Genomic DNA, 24,090 nt, shown 5'->3' with positions numbered 1-24,090 from the left:
TTGATTCTGAAGAGCAGCATACCTACACCACATGTATACTATGGAAGAACACATGGAAAGCAGACAGAAATATGACTAAAACATGTTTCTATCACTAGGCATTCTCCACAATGAAGATGGAGAAAAAATAAGTCCCCTCATCCCTGAGAGAGAGCTTGGGATGCTTGCGCAAGCACCTCAGAAGTGAAATATCAATAGCCAAAGTAAACCCTACTTTTGCCTTTTTTTCAATTCCTTTCTTTGCTGTCTTCCAAAGGACACTTCATTGAAGGAAATATACTCCTTGGTGTTCAGAGAGCAGTGTTAGCTAGGAGGAAGAACTTACTCACTCACTCAGCACTTCCCCAGATAACACAACATTTGACCAAAGAATCTCCCTCTAGAAATGCTGATTCACTAATGGGTGGGATAACTGAGCAACAGCAGCAGTGATGTACACATGTCATGGACTTTGTCTCCCACAGGTCAAGAAACAAAAGGCTACCAAGAATCATGCTGTAGTGTCATTCTTGTTCTCATTTCCTCAGATCAGCCTGTAGCCAAAACTTGCAGGTGATGCCATGAAAGAAAAAGCAGTGATGCCATGAAAGAAAACATAGTGATGTCCATCTTTCTGAAACCAAGGGAAGCCTTGCTGCCAGTCTCTACAGAAACCAGGTGTAAAATTCAGCCCCTTGCCTTGAAGCAGTGAGTAGAGTCTTACCTGTTTGCAACACAACAACTTGACTGGGGCATATGATCAGCAAAAAATCTACGCTGCAGACAGATTTGTATGTATTTACTTTAGGCCATGCAGAAATCTGCAAGCTTCTTCTCCAGTCCAGAAGGGAATACAAATTCACAGCTAGCAACCTACAAACTTAAATTTGGAGTAGATTTTTAGTGAACAGGGATTCAGTGAAATTTGAAGAAGCTTTCTGCCATGTGTCATATGGTCTCCCCATATTTCAAATTCTGTCTTTAACACTGAAAGCTAAATATCAGTCCCTCTCTCAGTAGCCCACTAGGCACCTCACGTTTACAATGCTGCAAGCCTGTCTAAAACAAAAAGGTGCAACAAACCTGCTTCACATCAACAACATCACTGGCTTAGGAAGCCCATCCACCAGAGCATCCCACCAGAGTGTCTATCTACTCTCAGAAAAAGACATATATTCATTCTGCTACTGCACAGAGACTCTGCTGTCTTGAGAATCTTGCCTTATGGTTTTGACCATGACAGGAGGAAACAATCTATATAAAGAGACAGCTTCTTTCTAGGGATTTATGTTGTGTTTCCTTGCAATAAAGATTCTTTCTAGCCATAAAAGAAAGCAAGAAAGGTCAGGGAACATTCTTTGGTCCAATGCCTAGAATTAAGAGATGGATTAGAGCTTGTGAAGAAATCCTGAGTTTATAAAATTGCTTGATAAAAGCACAGTATATCTCTTTACATAGAGAAGAGGGACAAGAAATGAGGGGGAAGAAATTGGCTTGCTGTTTCTGCCAGCTCAAAGCTTTGAATCAATATCTGTGGAAACCATTCCAGGCTTCTCCCCTTGGCTCCTCTGGGCATGGAATTATTCTTCAAACAACCTGTAGAGCTAAGGATCCAATTATTTTGCTGTATCTGAAGATAATCCCTTGGGCTTTTCTCTGTGATTGTTTCCTCCAGATGCTTTTATTCTATTTTAGAAATCATTTAACAAATAATGTAAATTGTCCACAACATGACAGAAAATATAATTTGCTTTGTCAGCCAGTAAAAAGTCAATGCAAATGATTCTGTCTCTTTTTACATAATTTACTTGGCTTACAGCATCTTAAAATGTCAGTGTACAGGGCCCCTATACTAGTTCTTCAAGGGACTAAAGCCCTGTTCTTCTCAACAATCTGATTTACTGCTGTCTTGTCAACATAAGCTTGACAAAAGATCTCAGAGAGAGGGAAACAAAAACAGAGGGGAGCAATTCTTACCCCATTAACAACTTTTTAGCAACAGTAACAATTGGCCCCAAATCTCTCCAGCTACTTTTAACATGATCCCAGAGACACTGAAAACTGGTGACTCCATTCAGCCTCATTTGCAAAGGCAAAAAGAAATTTTTAGCTGCTCAAACGACTTACGAAAACTACAGAAAAAAACCTGAAAGCTAATAAAATATCAGCTTGTTGGCAGAAAGCAAAACTAAACAAATCAATCACAGGAAAAATATGGTTCTTAGAATAGGGTCTGAAAAAGAATCACATGATGATTATAAATTTGGTTTAGAGAAATGCTGACTTCTGTCCATTGCTTTTGCATTTTGAGTAAGAGATCCTGGTCACTCTTTCATGAGATATTCCCTCATTAATATACAAGCTACTGGGAGGGGCAGGTATTAATTATTAGATGTAAAGCGTCTTCTCCTTTCATGTATCTTTTAAAAACTGAATGTTTATCTTTTTAAAAGATCCCAGGGCCCAGGAGATTCCTTGCTAGCAGCTTTTTCTACTTGAGTCATTTCAACAGGCTGACTGACAGCAATATTTAATAATCATTTTAATGGCTCATGTGTGGATAAAGTGTGAACAAGCCATAACAGGCAGAGCTGCTTCATAATCCAGACTTTTCTGACAGCTGTCAATGTATGGTATAATTACACCCCAAAATAAAATCTGAGAGGACCCAACAAGGAAAACTTCCCAGTTTTGTGGATACAAAAAGAGACCATGGATTCAAAAGCACAAGGGAAGAGAACTTCTGGAAAACAAACTGATTTTTCTTTAATTTGAATTTACATTTGACTAACCTAACATTTGGTCCTTAAGGCAATAACTTCAAGGAAACCCAAGCAGCAATTAAAAGGCTTACTGCTCTGTTACTCTTGTTAGTGATATTTGTATTTCCAGGATGGGAAAATCCTGATGCAGAGTGTTGTGTGGAGCCATACTACACTGAAGTGCTGCCCAAACGAGCCAGAGGTTCCTCAGGCAGATGATGGGTGAGAAGGTGACCCCAAACAGTTCTCCCATGTGCCAGCACAAATGTTTGTACTCCCAGAAATCCAACAGTATAATACATCAATTAGAAGAACACCTTTTTATGAACTGTACATGCACTTTAATATAATTTGCAGTTTACTTGTCAAGTAGGCAGTGCAGGAAATCAGCTACAAATTTGAGAGGAAAGGATTACTTACAACTGAAAATCAAGGACTGAAAATCCATAGCAAAAATTCCATCAAACCCAAATGAAAGCAAACTTTGTCTGAAGCACCTTCCATTAACTGAAATATTCTACAAAATTCTTCTTTCCTATTGAAGGAATTTGAAAAATGGTTTCTTCTGCAACCAGGTATCAGGAAAAAGGTGTTTGAAAATTTGTTCTAAGCACTGCTCATATTTTTGCCATGAAAGCTTATTGTAGCCAATTGCAGACCATTACTTACCACCTGAGGTTTTTTCCCTTCTTATGAATTATAAATCTCATCCCAGTCAATGCTGAAAAGGTCAGTTTACATGTTTGTTCAAAAGTAAAGTCTCTTGCAAGTAAGAAATATGTATTGAATCTAATTCAGCTTTTTCTTTATTTATATTTAATTATATGAATCTTAAAAATTTATTCTGTTAGCACATTGATATTGACATCTGTTAACTACCAAACTTTCTGTACATTTAATACCACTACAGATACAAATCACCTGTTAGCATCCCCCTGTTATGTACTGAAAAGTTCAGGACAGGGAGGTACTTAAACATGTTAGGTTTGAATCAGCAAAAATAATCATGTACTTAAATTCAAAAACAACTTGTTAAAATAGGTCCTGGATTGAAACCTTCATTGATAAATTATTCATTTGAATCTACAGGGCTGCAGAGCTCTTCCTCTTCTATTATGTTCTTACTGAAAAAAATAGCTATTTTCTATGTCCATTGAGGGCATGCCAGTTATCAGGGCTAAAAAACTGGATACCTTTTAAAACCACCTTTCTTCCAAAAATGTCTAGTGCTATTTGAAAAACAAAAATCATTAGCATTACTTTTAACCACAAAATACAATCCTTTTTTTTCCAATTATTATTCGGTGGGAATGTTTTTAATGTGTTTGGATATCGCCCTACACTCTAATGTTGCCTATTCCAGAGAACCCCTTTAGCAACACTGTTAATCTTTTTACAAATCTAATTTTCAAGCCCTTATAAAATCTGCAATCTCACAGCCATTGTACTTTATAATATCAAATATTTCTGGTCACAAAAATATTCTTCCATCCTTACCCATCACCATTTGAAAATATAAACAGCAAGTAATTTATTCTGACATTTATAGTGCAACACAAGACTTTCATTTCATACTCTATGCTATTTTTATTCAAGAGACAACATACAGGAATTCTGGGCATCTGACAATAATATTTCATTGAAGAAAAAGTAAGACTACAAATTATATCTTATCTGAACAATAGAATTTAGTTTGGATAATGAGTGATGACAGATTTTATAGCACTTCAATGTTGACTTAATCACTTATTATTCCGAAGTGGTTTTGGTTCAATGGAGTTTTAGTTGTGAGAGAATCATGGACACAGAAACACAATTTACACCATGGAGAAATTTCACCAAATGTAACTATCCATATGTATACTGCACCAAATGGGAAACTGTTTTAAGGCATTGACACGGTGAAAGATTTTTCTGGGTTTATTTCATCCCATTGCAAAAGAAGAATTGACTTGGTCAGAAGCAGAACATCAACTGAATTAAAAGACTGTATTCCCAACGAGACAGCCTCTATACAAACTCTGCTTGTGCCTAGCCATGTTTGATTGATGATAGCTGATGGGATTACAGCCTAGCTGAGGCAGCCCACAATACACAAATGTGCTATTAGTAGTATCTACATTAATCAATAGTGATGAGAACAAAAACAATTTGAAGTACTCTGATCTCAATATGTTTTACTTTGTCTTTATATGCAGTAATGGGAAACTTAAGCACAAAGCCATATGCACAGATCATACACTATACCTTAATTGTATATTCAAAACTCCTGTTTTAAAAAGGTTTTCTTTCTACATAAATACAGCCTACAAAAGCTCCCCAATCTCATCTTCTAAAATTGTACTATATTTTTACTTTGGACAGAAACAAAAAAGGAAAAGAAATCAGCTTTTGTTAATTACATCAGCATCTAAAAGAAATATAAAGGAAGACAATAAAGTCTGATCCAATTGAATAAACTGTCTTGACTAAAAAACATTCTAAATCAGATTTATGATAAACTCAAGGCCTAAATGAGGCACCACCTTTTAAGACCAAGCATACAGAATATTATCTTTATGTCTGAAATCATCTTCTTAAAGTATATATTTTGGTGCCATCCCATTTAGAACCTAACTTAAGTATGCATACTGAGTAGCAAGGACAACCAGTTGGTAGCCCACATGTAAAGTCAGGCAGTTCCTATTGATTCTTAAATCTGCAACTCATCCCAGCTCCTGGCAGCTCTCCAACCATATACTGAGTTTCTAGTCTAAGTGCACCTGGGATTCCCCATCTCAGTGCTCATCACAATGTATAAAAACATGAAAGGAAGATGTCAAGCAAAGATTGCTGTAATAGAGTTTAAAGATGGAGAGATGAGTTCAATGTTAGAACAGCTCCAGTGGACATAAAAATAATGTCAAGAGCAGAGAAGGTAAACAAAAGGTTATTTATATGCTGTTAAGTACTACAGCTATACTGCCTTCACAATCATGTTGGCAGGGATGCAGAAGTTAACACAGTAGTGTAGAGAAGCTAGTATGCACAGATTCAACTGTCCACTCCACCTCACAAACCAAACTTTCCAGATAAAGTCCAAGTAAATCCATAATCCCAAATGTCAACATGCAACTTCAGGTGAGATAAATAAAGAAGGGGAAAAAATCCTTTTTCATCTCTATTTTAACTTATACAGAAAAAATTCTTTTTAAAGAATACAGATCTTGCTATGCTGCTAAAACTCATCACAATTTCATTAAATTTTGAGCACATGTAATTTTTAAACCTGAGGTAAATCTCAGATGGTAGTTTTAAACAATCAGGTACAGGATTTAGCTTCAGCTTCTTGCTGAGTCTGGAAAACACAGTATGCCACAGAGAAATATGACATACAAATAAGAAAACAGTTTGACTCAGAGGCCACTGCCATTGAAAATGGCACACACAGAAAGACCAGAAAAGGATAACAAAGGTAATTAGCACTATAATAATGATACTCAGCACTCAGTCTATACAATCCTCCCCAAGACAGAAAAAATGAGAAAATATTATTATTAGATCTTCAAGTAAAACTCAGTGATCAGCATAAAAAAAGTGTAGGCCAAAGTTTCTAATATTTCTTTATTATAAAATCCAATGTGTGCATCTGCTCTTCCATTTTTCACTAAATCTGCTAAGACAAGAAAGAAAGAATCTTTATTGGTGCAACTTTTTAATATGGATTATACCAAAAATGCAACTTATTCACGCTGAAAGAAATGCAACATGGTCTATGCTTTTGAGAATGTGCCCCCTACAACAGATTTGTGAGAGGATGAAGATGCCTTTCCTTTACTGGGGTACTTGACACACACCTCTAGAAAAGTGCCAGTCATTGGAAAAGAAGGAAGTATGAGATGAATGTACTCATGCCATTTCTCCATCAGAGCATGAGACACAGAGCTACTGACAAAAAATCATAAACACGTATTGAGGGAACAACACTGACAAATGAAAACTTACTACCTTTTTGCAACACATCTTTCACTAGCATGCTTAGTTTAAGGAAGAACAGGGTGCTAGAATACTAGGATAAAGGAAAGATGCCTTACTGAAGAGACCCCATCCACACGTGGGTGTTTCTCTAAATCCAGTTCTATACAGATCTGTGTCACAAATGAGCAGCTTGAAGAAAGGCATTATCCCTTGCAGGTGATGATAGATGGACAGACATTCAAAAAAGCTTTTAAATATACCTGAGTGGTTCTGCATTCTAATACCATGAGCCAATAGCAACATTATCAGGAATTTTCCATCTTCACACAAACACAGAATAACACTGTGCCACCTCGATGTGTTCACAATCCCTAGGTCGAAATGCCTTGATCCTGGATGTGCAGGGAAGGCAAAATCCCAGCTGGGAGTTTTAAAATGAGTTTCAGTGAAGCTCACCAGTCTAAGAGATCAAAGAATATGCTGTCAAAAGACTAGTTCTGCATGGAATTACCTTCCAAAATATAAAACAGCTTGCTTGTCAAGTCAAAAGTTTTGATACGAAGAAAGATATTTATATTATCTCTAGTCTTATTACCTCTCTATGGAAGCCCCACTCCTAAATGTGAATATTGAAGGGAAACAATTTTACAGCCTCTCTGTCTGTCAACTTTAACTTATAGACCACTTGAATAATGGAAATAAACTGCTAGTGGTAGAGTATAAGACAGCTCTTTCTCTCTAGGTGGGTTGACTCTGCCACCTCTATTTTGCTGACAGAAATCAGGGGCTTTCTGATGCTGAGGTTCCTGATTTTGATAACACACACAACATACACTAGAATGTTACAAGCTACTTTGGAATTACACTTAGCTCTATGGTGCTGTACCATCCGTGACTACAATCTTCCAGGGTTATAGAGTCATGCATACTGGCAGCAGACCTGGCTTAAGAAGTTCTGGATAGCCCAGCCAGCAGCAGCTTCTCAGCACTGCAGCTGAACTGTGGGACCAGCCTGAAAAACAGTTCTCTGGAAGGAGCTGGTGAAAAATAACCTCCAAAAAAATCAAAGGGAAAAAAACTACTTCACACCACTGAAGTTAATGTCTTATAAAACTGCATGTAGGACAGTCTGCTTGCCTTCTTGGGTCTGAAGAAAAAGAACTGCAGTGATGATTTGTAAGTGGAGGAGGCAACTGGAAAAAGGTCAGGAGACTTCTGAAATGAGGGACAACTAGTTCATAACCATTAAACAGGACCCATCTTCTCCATGGAACCCACAAGATAAAGCCTGAAAACTGACACAATGTCAAGCCCAAGCAGCAGCCAAGCACCACAGAGCAGCTCACTCCCCCACCAGCGGTATCAGGGAAAGAATCAGAAACATAAAAGCTGGAAAACTTGTGTCTTGAGCTAAAGACAGTTTAATAGAGAAAACAGGAGCTGTGCACACAAGCAAAGCACAACGAGGAATGAGCTCATCACTTCCCAAGGGCAGGCAGGTGTTCAGCCATCTCCAGGAGAGCCCCATCAGGACTTGGAATGACAAACACCATCACTCCAAATGTCACCCCCTTCCTCCTTCTTTCCCCCACTTGATACACTGAGCATGATGTCAGGTGGTCTGGAACACCCCTTTGGTCATTTTGGGTGACATGTTCTGGGTGTGTCTCCTCCCAACCCCTCAGGCACCCCCAGTTCCCTCACCAGTGTGGCAGCAAGAAAAGCAGCAAAGGCCTCGGGTCTGGGTAAGCCCTGCCCAGCAATAACAAAAACATCTCTGTGTTCTGAACCCTGTGTTCAGCACAAATCCAAAACACAGCCCCACACCAGCCACCAAAAGAAAATTAACTCTACACCAACAAAAACCAGCACACCCAATCTTCTCATTATCCACAATTCCAAAGTCATCACATGCTTGTAAGACTGTCTGTTCCCAGATTCCTTATCCCACATGCACACTTCTTGGTTCCAGGATCAGACTTACACCTGTTACAAATTACAGCAGAAAGGTGGGAACTATAGTTTGGGAGAGCCTCCATAAAAGTCTGGCATCTGCTGACTGAAATTTTATCTACAGATATGTGTTCTTACAGTCTTTATAGGCCTACCATTGTAAAGTACAGCCAGGATATATGGTTAGACAGACAGATTAATATTAAAGGAATATTCACAGACAAGTATATGTAAAATTTCAAGAGGTTAGAATACTTGTAGGAAGATTTGTTTTTAATGTTTAAAATTACATTTTACTCACTTGTAATGTTATTTTTCTGCACTTCACTATTGAAACATTAAATTATCCTTCAGCTGTGTACTTAGATTTGACCATTTTATACTCCACATCAAAGCTGTCACACAGCAATTGTATTTTGATTGCAAAGAGCAAGCTCTTTTTCATTTTTTTTCAAGAAACAGACTGACAAAAATAAAACAGTGATTTTTTCTGGGCTGGACCTCCATCCAGCTGTCCCCAAATACAATATAAGCATTACAGAAAGCTGTCTGTTCACTATTACTCTGTATGACTTAGAGCAATTTCAAATACCCTTCAGTATCCCTTGTTAACATTCTTTCTTTGGCAGGTTTTACTAAGAGTTACATAAGATCACTGTGTTATCAATCATAACTTGTATAATTTAGAGACCCTTTTAATCACTTGGAAACTGTTGTGTGGTTTCTACAGAAAATCCTGGAGATATGGCATAAAGCATAAAACTGCATTTCTAATGCATCTGTTTGTTACTGAGTAACAGCCAAATAAACAGCCAGTAAAATGCAATTCTCTGTGACTATCACAAAAGAGGAAGCAAAGCTTAAAACATTTCAAGAATATGAAGAAAAGATGCCTAGGAATTAATTTTTACATTACCACTGAAAAGACATATAATGCATTTTTCTATGTATCTAAGTTAGGGCTGACAGTTTTGTGAAGCTTTATAAATTTCCACACCTGAGAATTAGCACCCTAGGAAGAACACCTCTCAGACTTACTTTAAAGCAGGAAATACTGCAGTCACTTGTATGTCCCCCACATAAATCATCAATACTTAACCATGAAAGGATGCAAGTTCCAGCTGCTTGTTACAATGCATACTCAAATTCTATCTTGCAACTGAACATTTTATACACATCTGACCAGCAAAACATCTGCCTGCCCTCATTCTTTGGCATTCAGCTGAGCATCTAAATAGGACAACAGAACTGTGGTGTTTCTCCATTTGCCAATACATTACATGTAAACAGTGATTACAAAGTACTTAGGTACTGTAACATCCATGGAAACATCTCACATAATTTATGAGGAATTCAACCACTGACCTCTGCTGCTGTTTGAGAGTCACATCATAAAAAGCCACATGGAATTAAAGTTCTGTCAAATTACCTGTGCAACATTACCTGTTACAACATGACTTCAAAAGGAAACCTAGGGTCATAGTGGTGGTGATAGACCAAAGCCCCCGCTGAATAAAAAACACATCAGGACCTCCTTAGGCATGATCCCTTCCACTGTCAAGTTCCCTCTTGCTGCAGAGCTCAGGATCAATTACAAAGGGCCAAACTCAGGCACTATTTGGAAACAGTTTTTAAAGATTTATCTAAGACCCCCAGAGAGACAGCAATAGCTGCAGGAACTTCAGACAAGGGTCTCCAGAGTACATTTCTAAGTTCTTTTTTGCACTTGTCCCTTTCTTCCCACTTCCACCCACTTCTGGATTGAACTGGCCGGTACTCACAAAAGCAGAACAACGTGCAGCAGTGCCAAACATTCCAAGAAAAAGCAACTGGATTTTTCTAGACTAAAATGTTGCCCTAGTTTAATTTCAGTAAGCACATGACAAGGAACATATTTTTTAGTTGAACAGTGGGAGTTGTTTTAGCTTAATACACTTCCTGAAGTGTGCTACCACTATGACAGATATGCATCTTCACAAGGACAGCTTTGTTAGAAGTGTTACTGATAAGAATCAGAGAGAGTGACAGAAATCGCAGTCTTCACAGAGCTGATCCTGAATCTGGAAATGTTATGGTTTAAATACATAAGCAGATGGCAAATAAATAAATTAGAAGAAAAGGAGAATTCACATACAACAAGAGAGAACAGGGAAAGCAAGTTTGGCAGTACCTACCAAAGATCTCCACCAAATTTTAATTAAGTGATTCTTTCAATGTCCATATACCATTTTAAGAAGCTTGCTAGCACCCAGGAAGCAAGGTGGGGCAAGGGAGAAATGCACAATGGCAATTCACTTGTTTAAATTAAAGTTGCTCAGCCATCTTAATATTTTCATCGTTACATTGAAAATCATTGGTTTCCATAATGTAAAAATGAAGTTGCTTCAGGCATGGAACTGCAAATGTAGCATAATTCATTGTGTTAGGATATTTTTCAGTTACAATATCCTTAGCAAAAGCAATAAAAGGTGAGCACATACATCCCTTTGAATTTCAGTAGCTTACAGAAACTAGCTAGTACAGGTGGAAGGTTTATAACTAAGCCAGCAGAATCTAGCCAGCAGCAATAGGTTTATTCAGCTCAGTAGCTATACACCTTCTCACTTCTTTTGTATGAACAGAAATCTCTGGCCTACTTAAGTCCCACTTTAATGTGTTCCAATCTTTTCAAGACACTGTAATAATCTCTTGAAAGAAACTTTGTGTGCTCTGTGCTGATACATGAAAAGGTATCTTCTTTACATCTGTATCTACAGGGTTTTTTTACAGTTCATAAATAAGATAGAAAAGCTCATTTTTAAACATCTACATAAAGATTTTTAGCTGCTTCTAATACTCAGGATATTTTCAGTAAGCGGTAACTTTTTTCTAACTCTCACTCCACCAGTAACACATACCTTTTAGATTTACTAGGAAGAACATTAATTAGATGATTTTTAGTGAGTGTGTGTGTGTGTGTGTGTGTGTGTGTGTGTGTGTGTATACTTCCCTTATCTATTTTCTTTATGGCACAAGGTTCATGGTGAAGAAAAATGCTCTTAGTAGGGACAATTATGGAGTTTTCATGACATTGGCATTACATTATGTGTGAATAGGTAACATTTTAAAATATATACATTCTTATTTCAAAACAAGCAAAAGAAAATAAGCAAAGCCAAATACAAATCAGTTTCAGTGAGGCAGTGGGCAAAGTGCTTTATCATCAGTTTTGCCTAGTGAAACTTCTGTTTCTCAATGTAATATATTTGCTGCCCTCAAATCAGCATCTAATGGAAAACGAACTTAGTCACAACACCATCTGGAGAGCGTAACGAACTACCCCAAAGGAGCACAATCCTTCTAAAACTGAAAACATGGAGAGTTAACAGGAACACTTCTTCAGTGCTGCGGGGTGGGGGGGGGGGGTGGGGGGGGGAAGAAAACAAACCAAAACCCAATTGTTCTTCTTCGCACTCACTTTTAGCAATGATCGTGATATGAAAAATGAATAAATTCACACACCCCTAAAGGTCCTAATAATCAGCATGAAACTGATGGCAGGGTTTTTGAAATTGCTGTGAAAACAATTGCTACCTATGCAAAAGGAACAACACAATGATAGTATTTTTTGTCAAAATCTCTTTTTAGTCTTTCTGCATGAAAGTTTTCATCCCAGCCATTCAGAGACTTTGAATAAGTGACAGAAGGTGCAGATTAGCTCTGAAACTAAACATCCTAAATCGGTTTGCTAACTCTTCAAAGAGCAGGCTTACCCCCTAAGAGAAGGAAGGCAAGGAGTTATGCAAACCTCAAGAGCTCTAAGTGCCTCCAGTGAGGGAGAGATGCAGGATAAGTATCTTTTAAGGCTTTTTTGCCTGTCTTGACCAAGGAAATAGGCTACAGAATGACTTTCAGGCTAAATAAAATTGTGCTTCTGAAACACGACTCTGAACAGACTTCTGAAATAAGACTGTGAACATTGTCATAACATTACCTCTTCCAGGGCTGGAAATCCAACACAGCAACTACAGGGTTCAGCAAGCAAAAGACCATGCAGGGCTAAAACTGGTACAGAACACATTTTCAGACAGGAATGGAAAAACAGATTCTGTTGCATTGATTTTTATTTCCTCTTAGATTCATCTGAACTTGTTTCTGAGTCCAGACAGAAACTGAGCTGTCCTCATTTTTCAAATCAAATGTGGGAGGCCAAAGACCACAATCCTGAATGAGAAAAAAATACTAGTGGAAGTTATTGCTGCCGCTGCTACTGAAGTATATAAAACTACCTGTCTCAATCAATTCACACTAAAAAATTCTTTAAAAATAATAGAATTGACCTGTACTCAAAATGCACATGATAAACAAAAAGTCTGAGTGAACTGTGTCAGTGTTTGATGTGGACAGTCCTATAATATGCCTTTCTTTTTTTTATCACCAGCCCAACACTTCAATTTTGCTGAGTTTCACTCTTCAGGACATCCTCTACTCCACATGTTAAGACAGAAAAAACAGGAGTCACCATAGTATCCTTGTTTACCCTCCTTCCATTTGAAACTGCAAGGTCAAATGAAAACTGGAACCTTAATGATTGAACTTGAAATTATTTCAAGTTTGTCATATGACAATGAATCAAAATTACACATAAGCAAGTCAGTAGTAAACTTTCATATTTACTCAAATATTGTCATTTTGAAAACATTAGTCCATTACATATTATTCCATTAGCTTTGTTTGCAAATATACAGTTCTCTTGAAGGTGCTGTTTAAATAATGCCCAGTGTATAAGACTGCACAGGGGGACTATGTGTTTCATTAAGTCAACAACAGCTATTTCCTTTTCCACCACAGGACAACATACTTGAGTAGATTGTGTAACACTTCTGTCCTATTTTCGATATAGATGGTGTTATGAACAAGAAAAGGGTTACCCATTTTTTTTTTTCCAAAAGTAGAATTACAAGTTTAACCAGTTCTGGCAAGGAGTGCTTTTGTTAGCTGCTTGTCGAATCACCTGTTAAGTATCAGGTCGCTGGCCATCTATGGTTGAGAATTCACTCTATTGTATCAGCATCACCCTGCTTGTGACCAGGTGGGAGGATGGCATTCCCCCAGATGGCGGAGGGGAGGGAACCAGGAGCTGATATGCAGATAAGTTTAAAGCCAAAATGCAATGGGGCAAGCCCCTATTCCAAACCCAATTAATAAACCCCTAAACCAGAGAGCCAATATGGAATTCAGAGATCAAAGTGGTCTCTGGACATCAGGGGTGAGGTGAAAAACCAGCAGAGACTCTGAAAACCTTAATGGCCCCGCACCACAACTTGAGAAAATGTTAGTTAGAGCCAGGACCCGAGACTGCCAACTCAAAAGTGGACCCCTGCCTGCTCTCGTGAGGCCAGACCCCCAGCTCTGTCCCCTGGTGGACAAAGCTGCATTTGCCTCCTCCTCTGCATCACTCCAAGGAGCTGCCACGGTGGATCTGTCGGGCCTCCCAGCCTTGAGCTGATCACTTTTAATAAAGGCATCAAAGAGGGAGAAATATCTCCTGCCCTGTTTATTTCAGATGGTATCAGGTTTCTATCTCAATTCTGAGAGAAAAGGCCATTACTTTCTCCTTGGTACTCTAATTGATGTAGATCAACAGCATCACCTACTTCATTCAAACTAAATGCTATAGGTACAATTTTCAAAAGGAAAAAATTCATGGTTTAGCAGATTCTACTGCAATCCAATCTTCCTGAACACTGCCCAAGGATTCACACACCCCCTTTCTTGAGCACCATCTAAATCTACCACAGTATGCTCAGTGATATCATTTATATTTTAACCAAATCCTTTTGTATTTGTTTTCCTGCCATGTAGCTCTGAGCTTTGCATGGTAACTTTCATAGTGTCCCACCATGCACAGAAAGTAACTCTCACAGTATCCTAATGACATACAGACTCTGTCCTATAATAAAAACTACCATCCATGCTGCCTATAGAAACATGAAGTTCATTGAGGCCCAAAGACCTAAGCTTTTCCCAGACATGTTCCTTTAAACTAAAGCTACAGTTACTGGTATAAAAGATCTCAGCTGCTGCTCAGTCTCTGATGAACCCTCCTGACTCTCTAACAGGTTATTAAAATTGTTCTTCAGTCTCTATTAAAAATAAAATTAGTTCAAAAGCTGGACATGATCAACCAGGTATGAGAACTCTGCTAAGGCAAGTGAAAGGAACTATAATGAAAACTACTTCAGTCACAGCTATGTGAAAAGTATTTTGGATTCATGTGCTTTTAGGCATTTAACTATCTCATACCAGGTAGAAGTTCACACAGTTTTCTGATTATTCCCATAATTTCCATGGGGTTTCTGTGTGTCAAAGATCTTACCCCATTTCATAAATCCTTCAGAAGTATTCACTTCGTCTTTTATCAATCTAAAAATCAGAGATCAAATTTAAACTATCCAAATTAGTTTCCTCCCTGTGTAGCCAAAAGAGATACCTTTACTGGTACCTTCTCAGCCAAGATTTCTCCAAACTCACGATAAAATGCATCATTTTCTGAAGGCATCTGTGTTTCTCACAAGATAAAGAATTAAGAATAGACACTGCTGAAATTCAATGCACCCACTTCTACACTGGTACTAACTGTTCAAATTACATATACTGAAGAGCATCTTGGGAAAAATCTATTTACATTCAGATGAAGGATTCTCCTGGCTCAAAAACAGCCCTGACATTTCCTGGGAATCTCCCACAATCCCACATCCTATTACCCTCTCATAATAGCATCACTCTCAGCTGTTGTTTTTTTTTTTTTTCTTCTTTTTTTTTTAATTACTCATTTAAAAGCCAAGCTGATTTAGCCAAGTAGCCAGTAGGGACACTGTCAGACTTGGTCACCTTCTTTTTACTATGGACTGACAGAATTGCTACTGGCAAAAATACTCCTGGACACTTTCCTTGTTTGAGAAGTATGGCTTCTATTCATGTCACAGTTAAGAGGGAAGGGAAATCACAACATAATGAAAACATTCATTCAGAACAGGATCATTTCCACCGGGGCCCATTCATCTTTATTCTATATAAGGCTACTTTATTCCCACACATAACTTTTCCCATCTCCTACAAACAATATCAGACTTGCTATGCTAATGCAACAGAGAGAGATCAGATACCCTTGAACAAACTCCCAAACCCTGTTAGAATGCCCATTGTGAGCCATATTAAACTTACTAATGGAAATAATTGGTTTATCATTTGAAATCGTTTAGAGCAATACAGTAAGTCCTAAGTGATGACTATTTTTTCCCTTCTTTGTCAACATTATACTATGGATTGATTTCCTGTGTGTTTGTTTCAGTTTAGTAATTCACAGTTCCTTTTCTATATCAAAGCATTGTTCCGAGAAAATACATTGCTTTTCCCTATGGCTGGAGCTGGAATTTTCCCCCCTGGTGTCCTGACCAGTTTCTGTTTTGAAGCGCTCACAGCTCAGAAATTTAAAAAAGAAATTAAAAAAAAAAAAGCCCTCGCATGCCAAAACCACACCCCAAAGGGAAAAAGTGACACTGTTTCTCTCTGCAGGAATGATCTGTATCAACAAATAGTTCCTTCATGTGCAGAAGCATTATGTTTTCTTCAAATAGTTGGTCAAAGAAAATAGCAGGCTTCAACTCTGCTGCCTAAACATGGGTGATAGCCCCAACTGAGATGCTCAAAGCTATTAAAAAGCAAGAAATCCATGTGAAACAGTCAGGTATGGGCCAGCCATGTCCCAGCAGAATCTCATCTGAAAGCTAACAGGACATTAGCTAAGAGTTCTCACAAAACACCATGGCATTTAACAGCACCAGTTAATTCTTTTTAGGCACACGAATCAACTTTTTAGTGCCTGCTCTCCCACCCTTCCCCATTCCAGAAGTACTAATTAATGCTTTAATTTTATTGACAGAGAAGAAAAATAAAAGCTATCTTGCTTGGTGTTGTACAGTAATTTCAGTTCAGAGCTGGTCAGGTGGCAGGAAGCCTCGCCTTGCTAGAGAGAAAGCACGAGGGTAAAATTGTGAAACTTTAGGCATAACTTTAGCAGAGAATGCAGGCAACAACATGGAGGTTCACCCTACAAGGAACAGCAGAGAAAGGAGGAAGGATGAACAAAGGGGAAGAAAGCAACACAATAAGTGCTGATGGAGATGACAAGCAGGGCAGAAGGCAACATTGCAATGAATAGGTAAGGAGCATGTCCAAGAGTCAAGCTAATAGTAAAGCACCTAAATCAAAAGGAACAGTTAATCACTAGTGCTCACAGCAAGTCAGCTGGCTAACATAACAACATCTCAACACTTTTTCTCTGGGCCTGCAATGACTCACTCTGCATGAGGCAGCAGCACTTCTCTCTCACCAAAAAGTTCCCTGTCAGCCATGAGGGAATGGAACAAAGGTACATGAGTTTCTCTTAAAAATTAGAATGGAAACATTCCCCTGCTAAACTTCTTCATTCTAATGCGTGAGTTATTTTCTACCTCATAAGAAAGAGTTTAAATTCTTCACTGACATACTTTAAAAAGTGAATCCTCCAAAAATACTGCATGAGCAAATGTAAATGGTCAAGTCTAGTCTCCCATAGTGCAGCATGTTCACTAAACCCCTCGGAAAATCATTTTCTGAGACCTTGCGTTCACAATTCCGAAGTGTTTTGTGCAGCATAATGAAAACAAAACCATAAAATTCTTGTATGAAGCAGGTAATTAGTACCCCAACTACAACTGTAAAGGGAAAAAATGCCACCAAACAATAACCACATAAAATATATCAGATGGAACTCCAAAGTTTACTATACAGCAAATCTAGAGAAAAGCACTTTCAGAAGTCGGAATATATATTTCACTTAGGGTGTTGGTGGAGGAGAGGCTGGACAAGAGCCAATCTGGGCTGTATCAAAAGCAGTGTGACCAGCAGGGTGAGGGATGGGATTCTGTCACTCTACTCCACTCTCATGTGACCCCACATGAAGTGGAGTCTTGGCTGGAAAAGCCAGTCAGCCCCTCCACCTCAAACCATTTACAACTAAAGAATCACAGCTGTCCACATGGCAAGAGGGCTTAATTACATTTTCATTCCCCATAGTGTGACTCTAACCTTTGAAGCCTCTCTTTTAAGGTGGTTTTCAGTTTGTTTTTTTTTTCTTTTTAAATTTCTAAGCTCTGTGCACATCAAAACAGCAACTGGTCAGGGCTTCAGGGGAAAAAATTCAAGACCTTTCCAGTCTCAAAGACCCTCATAAGAGAAAGCTCTATGCACACAAAGCAGTTTTCTGTGCAATGCAAACAGGATTAAAAATAACTATGTGATATAAATACAGAAATATTTAGTATTCATTAGCCATACGAATATAATTAAAACCCTTCTGCATATCTTTTTAGATTTAATAAAACTCCATAGTTTATCTATGCACCACTTTAACCAATGTTTACAATGATAGTATTATAGTCTTGGAAAAAATCTAGGTTTTGTTTAAAAGACATGATTTATTTTTCATAAATGAAATTCTTATAAAAAATTATTGTTTTGAAACCTTACACAAGCACTTTCCACCTCAGAGTATGAACTGGAGAGTAGGGAAAAAAAGCTACATACTAAGTAGAACTTTTAACTGTGGAAATTGTTAATTCCAGTTAGAGAAATTCCCAATTCACATTCATTATCAGAATTCACATCAATTGGAAAACAAATCTACTTCTCCAGTGCATTCAGAAGGCAGTACAAACCATCTAAGATGTAAAAAACCTTAGCCACAGCCATCTGATTGCATGCAAGCACAGCAAGAAAGCCTGGTCACCACCAGTCAGGCAGTCAAGAGCAACAGGAGGAACTGGTTCCTGTAGAGAACACTGGCTGGTGCATTATAAACTCAGGTAAGGAGCACTAGTTTCCAGTGCCTTGGAAATGGACCTCAATGACTCCGAAGTGAAAATATGAACAAAGATCTTTCTGATACATCTAAAGGGCCTAAATGTCCTCAGATACTCCTATCATACAGAGAGCTCAAATGGATGACCACATAGAGGACAAAGTGCTTTGCCAAGCATGTCCCTTGTCCAGGGAGAATCACCTGTAGTTCCAAACCTAACACACACAGACGGCCCCACAGACACCACTGACACTAAAAATGTCTCACTCATTGGCTGGTTCAGCACCTCCATAGTCAACTGATCAGTATTTCAACAAAATTATTTTGTAAACATAAACTTGCTTTCAACAAAAATAATTACATTGGGTTAAGTTTCTTCTTGTTAGAACTGAAAAGTATGTGAAACGATTTTTTTTTTAAATCTGTCTGAAACAGAACATTTTCCATAAAACTGTTGACATTAAAAAGCTTTCCAAAGTACATTCTTCATTTTTCACTCCCACTTTCACATTTAGAAGTGAAATTAAAGACTTCTGAAATGCCCTACTGAAGAAAACATGCTCATTTTTCTTAAAACCATAATAAAGTACTCAATCCTTTGCAGTGCTGACAGCAGTAAATCAGATGTGTCCTAAGTTTTTGGAGAGCCCAGGTGAATTTTTAGTATCAACACATCTACCTGATGCACATGCTTTTTCCATTGCTGCCATTAATGCTGTTTTGTCTCTTCAGTTGGGAAATTCTTCGAAACTACTGAAAAATCCCTATCATAGACAGATTACATTATTACCATTTTTAGTCCTTCTCTATTCACCCATCAGACTACTGTCCCTAACCTTCAAAACTTTGATTTTTTTTTACAAGTTTAAAGCAAAAATTAAAATTCAGCATTTTTTCAGGTTAAAGAAATCAGCACATGCTTAAACATAGCAATCAGTGTTTGGTTGAACTGGAACAAAATATACCTGTATTAATATGCAAATAAAATTCTTAAAAATATTTACATCACTGAGTTTATAATTTTTTCTTCCTATATTTACATTAAATAAATTCAACCTTATCATATTATAAAAATTATTCTCTATAGTCTCTATATTTTCTTGCACCACTACTGAATGGCTAAAGCCTTCACATAGTATTTCCCATTAACAATTTTACTGAGAATATTTGATGAAAAAATACAACTTTACTTGTGACTATTCTTCCCCTTCTGTTCTAAAAAGATCCAGACTGGAATATATTCACTTACAATGAGATATTTTTTAAAGATATGCCACAGCACAGTGGCAATGGATATAGCATGTTGGTTTTAAAGACCATATGTTACAGCTCCAAAAGATTCTCTGAAGCAGATACAGTTACTAGCAGTGCTGCCAGCTGGCATTCTCAATAAACTACCTGAAGTAACAATGGATGTTTAGATGATCTTTAAGATCCCTTTCAACTGAAACCATTCCATGTCCATCTTTTCTATTCAACAAGTTCTTGATTATATTTTCTGCCTCTAAATTTTTGGCCCCTATAACCCTAGTATTTCCTTCACAAAGCATTATTAACACGTTTGAAGACATAAATGAAAGTATACATAGAAAGTTTGTGTATACTTTAATAGACCATATGCTTGTTTAACACATCTGCATTTTTCTCTAGGAGAACACTTCCTGTAACCTTTTATTAAAAGACACCAAGAAATAAATGCCACACAATACTTATAAAAATATTTATGCAATAACCTCATCTAGGAACATCAATTACCTTATCTATCTCCTACACCATTAGCTGTAAGTCCAATAAACCCACTCAGCAGGCAAAGGATTTAATGAAATAAACCCTGACTTCCTGGGAGGATCACCTGTGGTTCCAACTCTAATACTTCTGACAAACACATGCTCTCTTCCTGCTGCTGAGCAATAGGCTTTTCTCAATCTTTATCAAACGTGCTCCAAAGGAGGGAGGGCATAACACTGGGGAGAGTATTTAAATGAGTAGGAGACCAACTGATTGTGGGGAAAGAGAAGATGAGAAGCAGTTATTTTTTTAAAAAAATAACAGAAATTTATGGGATTTACATTTTAAGGGTCACAGTAAAACAAAATCACAGTGATTTTTTCAACAAACAACAAGACTAAGCTTCTCTACTAATCATAATTAATAAGCCATATGAGCCATAAAAACAAAAAAGAAAAAACCAAGCCCACAGTCTTGCACTGCTACAGGTTGCCAGTTTCCACAAATATTTTCACTTCTGTTCCCCATTTAAAGCTGAGGCACCAAAGTACAAGTATTGCAGAACAAACATCTTCAGTGGCTCTCTCATAGGAGTAAGGACCAAAACTGACAACATTGAAAAAACAAATAAAAACCCAGCCCACTTATCAGTGAAAGATCTCAGGTTCTCTACCCACTGGCTAACATATGTAAATACTGACTGCTTCCTGCTCCTTTCATTTCCAGGCTAGAGAAATCATAGTTTGGCTTCCCTTCTGCCATCAGGGAAGATTTCTTACTCACTGATCCTCTTAAATTGACCCAAACATTTAACTTGAAATCCAGCACATTACATTCCTTTAGCTGACTTAATCCCTCATTTGTGGGTTAACTTCACATTCTTTGGGAAATCTTACCCAATTTTGGCAGGGAATAGGGCACTTTAAAATAATCTTCATAAAACTCAATGAGTCTCCTTGTAATATTTAGAGCATAGTCCCCTGATCCTCTTCGGATTGCATCAGGCCTTGCATATAACCGTACCTGTTAAAAAACAAAGCAAAAGTCCAATTTCAGCATCTGCCTTTTAAACCTATCCTACCAGAAGAGGTGAATTAATTACTCCAAGGTTGCTATGAGGTGGCAGGATTATTCCCTTAAAGCCAAATATGACTGTCATACATTTGTCAAGTCATATCATAGTTGAAAACCAGAACTACCACAATTAAAGCTAAAAAGTTCAGAAATCACAATCTCCTAGTTATTTGTGTTGCCAAGTAAAAAACTTGCACTCCTCATATCAAAATAAATATTCGAAGAAAACACATGTGTTTGCTAGAGATATGATGGAAGAGTGGATTAGTATAATGGTTCTCTGCCTACACTGAATGTAGGCAGGATGCAGTGACTCAGTAGGAGAGAAGTTCATGGTTTGTTAAAGGCACATTATATCAAGCCCTGAAAATATTAGTAGACTGTGAAGAAAAAAAACAATCGTTCTCTTTTCTCTTCTCCAGCAGTGACACCATTACCCTCCATGAGCTATGGGAAGACTGCAAAACAACCATTTCTAAGCTCATTCATGTACACAAACAATTAACATTCCCGAAACCTCCATGACTGCTTCAGGCCTCTGTTTCCAGAAAACAGTAAATTAAAGCTGTTGTACAGGGCACAGACTGCTCTGTTCAGTATAACACAGCTCACACATTGCAATACCTGGAGTGAACCGAGTGAACAGAACTCACCTTCGTTATTCAGCATTCAAGTGTGGTAGCAGAAATTACTGCCAGGTTATTACCTCTTCCCTGTCCTAACAGTCTGTAGCAATTCCTTCATGCAAAGATGACACAGAGCCTACAACTGCTAATCAAGAAGGGGATAGAAAGGAGAACCACTTTTTGTTCTCTCTCCTCATACCCTGCCTGATGGAAGCAGTGTGTGCTTTGTCCCTAGTGACTGTGGCAGAAGGTCTCTTCCTGCAGTTCATAATGACCTGATGTAAATGAGACTCTCCTAAATGTCAATCCTAATAAAATAATATCTGACTCGCCAGTACTTTCTGTGGTAGGATTATATCCCAGCCAGGGTTCCAAGGAAAGCAGTAGCGCAGAAATCAGAAACTATCAATGCAAACATGAAGGAGAAATATCAGCTTTGGAATGTTTCTAAATGCTCTATTCTGGATTAAGAAAAGCCAATGGGATTTTTGGCTTCAGTGAAAGTATTACCAAGTATTGCCTTACTGCTCTTTTCCTGAAGCAGTTCAGCTATCCAAGTGGAAACCAGATATCAAGCCTAAGTACAGTGTGCCTGTCAATTTTCTTTTAACCCACTGTCTCTTGAGTTTCAGTATGGAGACACATTATTGGCTTCATTACAATGTCCGTCTTCACATTTAATCTTTGTGTTGTATTAGACTCAGTGTACAATCAACCATACATAGTTATCATTCATAATGTAAAACAGATAATGGTGTAACCTGATGAGATATGTAATAAAGCAGACTTCTTATAATCACTACCTGAAAGCACATAGATCATCATCTGAACTCCTCCAAATCACTATTTTTATTTATTGCTCCCTTTCAAAGTTAACAGTAATGTGTACAATAAAATGTTCCCTTATCTACTAAATTAAATACAGGTTTTAAAACAAAACACGTATTAACCACAGAGTTTATGGAAGGATGTTAAGAATCACAATTAGATTTGTGATGAACACTGTTTTGTATCATTAAACCTTTATACACAATTTTGCATAATTGCTTTACTGGCACAGTTGACTGTATCAGCAAATTAGGGGAAAAAAGAGTCAACCAAGTATGCAAAAAATCATTCAATTTGACAGTGGCCAAATCTGTCCATAATAAGAAAGAGGACAACAGAAGGGAAGAAAACAATAAACAAAAAGAAGAAAAATCAAGGTTCAAATTATTGCATTACAATGAATGTCTCCTGGCAAATATAGAAAATGGTGTCTGAGATGAAGCCAAGGTATAAAAGCTGCAATGCTGCAAACTCTCATTTGTCTCCTGCCTGTTGTCTCTTGAATGTAGTTTTATTTCGCCCATAAAGTTTCCCTGTGTGCCCCTCTGCCTGCCCAGAACAGCTCTGGACTGCCAGACCTCCATGGCTCACACCAAGGTCACTTGTAAACTGGAACAGAGTTCAAAAACTACCCACACCTTTGCCCAGGTCTCTCAGGGGCTTTAAGGCAACAGATATTGTCAAAGCAGTCAATCACCTCCAAACACTGGGTCTTGCTTCTGTCTTTCACCCAGCAACCACTGAGCATGAAATGTATGGAGAACCGTGGACACACCACTACAGACCTACCCCAGCCTCAGAAATTCCCTCCTAGTTCGCAGAGGGCTACTGCAGGGGACAGTCTGTGACACTCTACCTACCTGACTAGCTGCTTTGGATGACACATTCTGGTCACATTAGGTGCCATTCACAACATGAGGAGCTTGGTCCAGAGTTCACTCAAAAGCCTGGCACCTGTAAGTTTGAAACTGAAGCCCCTAACTTTCACACACTGATGTTTCTTTGTTGTGTTTGGGCTTATTGTGACCATATCTTACTTCCAAAGCCATCACATGGGGACTATATTATTTCCTTAGTTTATAAGAAGATTCTCAGTCAAAAGTAATAAAGTTTTTATATTCTGCTCCAAAGAGGAACTTAAGTAAAACAGAATGACAATTAAGACATGAGATGAGTTTAAAATAATTTGTTTGCTTCCTACTTCCATTTCAAAAGGCAGGTAGGTAGTGTTACTTTAAAACTGCACTAGCCTGAACAACAGCACACAATTATTATATACTTTCCCACAGGCTGTTTGACC

The 24,090-nt window shown here is 37.9% G+C and overlaps 1 protein-coding gene across 1 annotated transcript in view; it reads right to left on the bottom strand.

Annotated features, from left to right (window-relative positions):
• TRHDE (thyrotropin releasing hormone degrading enzyme) overlaps window positions 1-24,090 on the bottom strand; it is a 205,761-nt gene that overhangs the window by 145,845 nt on the left and 35,826 nt on the right. The window contains exon 3 of the mRNA XM_030238218.2: window positions 21,159-21,285. Coding sequence (XP_030094078.1) covers window positions 21,159-21,285 — 127 coding nt within the window. The remainder of the gene's footprint in view (window positions 1-21,158; window positions 21,286-24,090) is intronic.

Source organism: Serinus canaria, chromosome 1A (genome assembly GCF_022539315.1).
Source record: "Serinus canaria isolate serCan28SL12 chromosome 1A, serCan2020, whole genome shotgun sequence".
NCBI lineage: Eukaryota > Metazoa > Chordata > Aves > Passeriformes > Fringillidae > Serinus > Serinus canaria.
The sequence above is the reverse complement of the archived record's forward strand: the minus strand, read 5'-3'. Positions and strand labels throughout refer to the sequence as shown.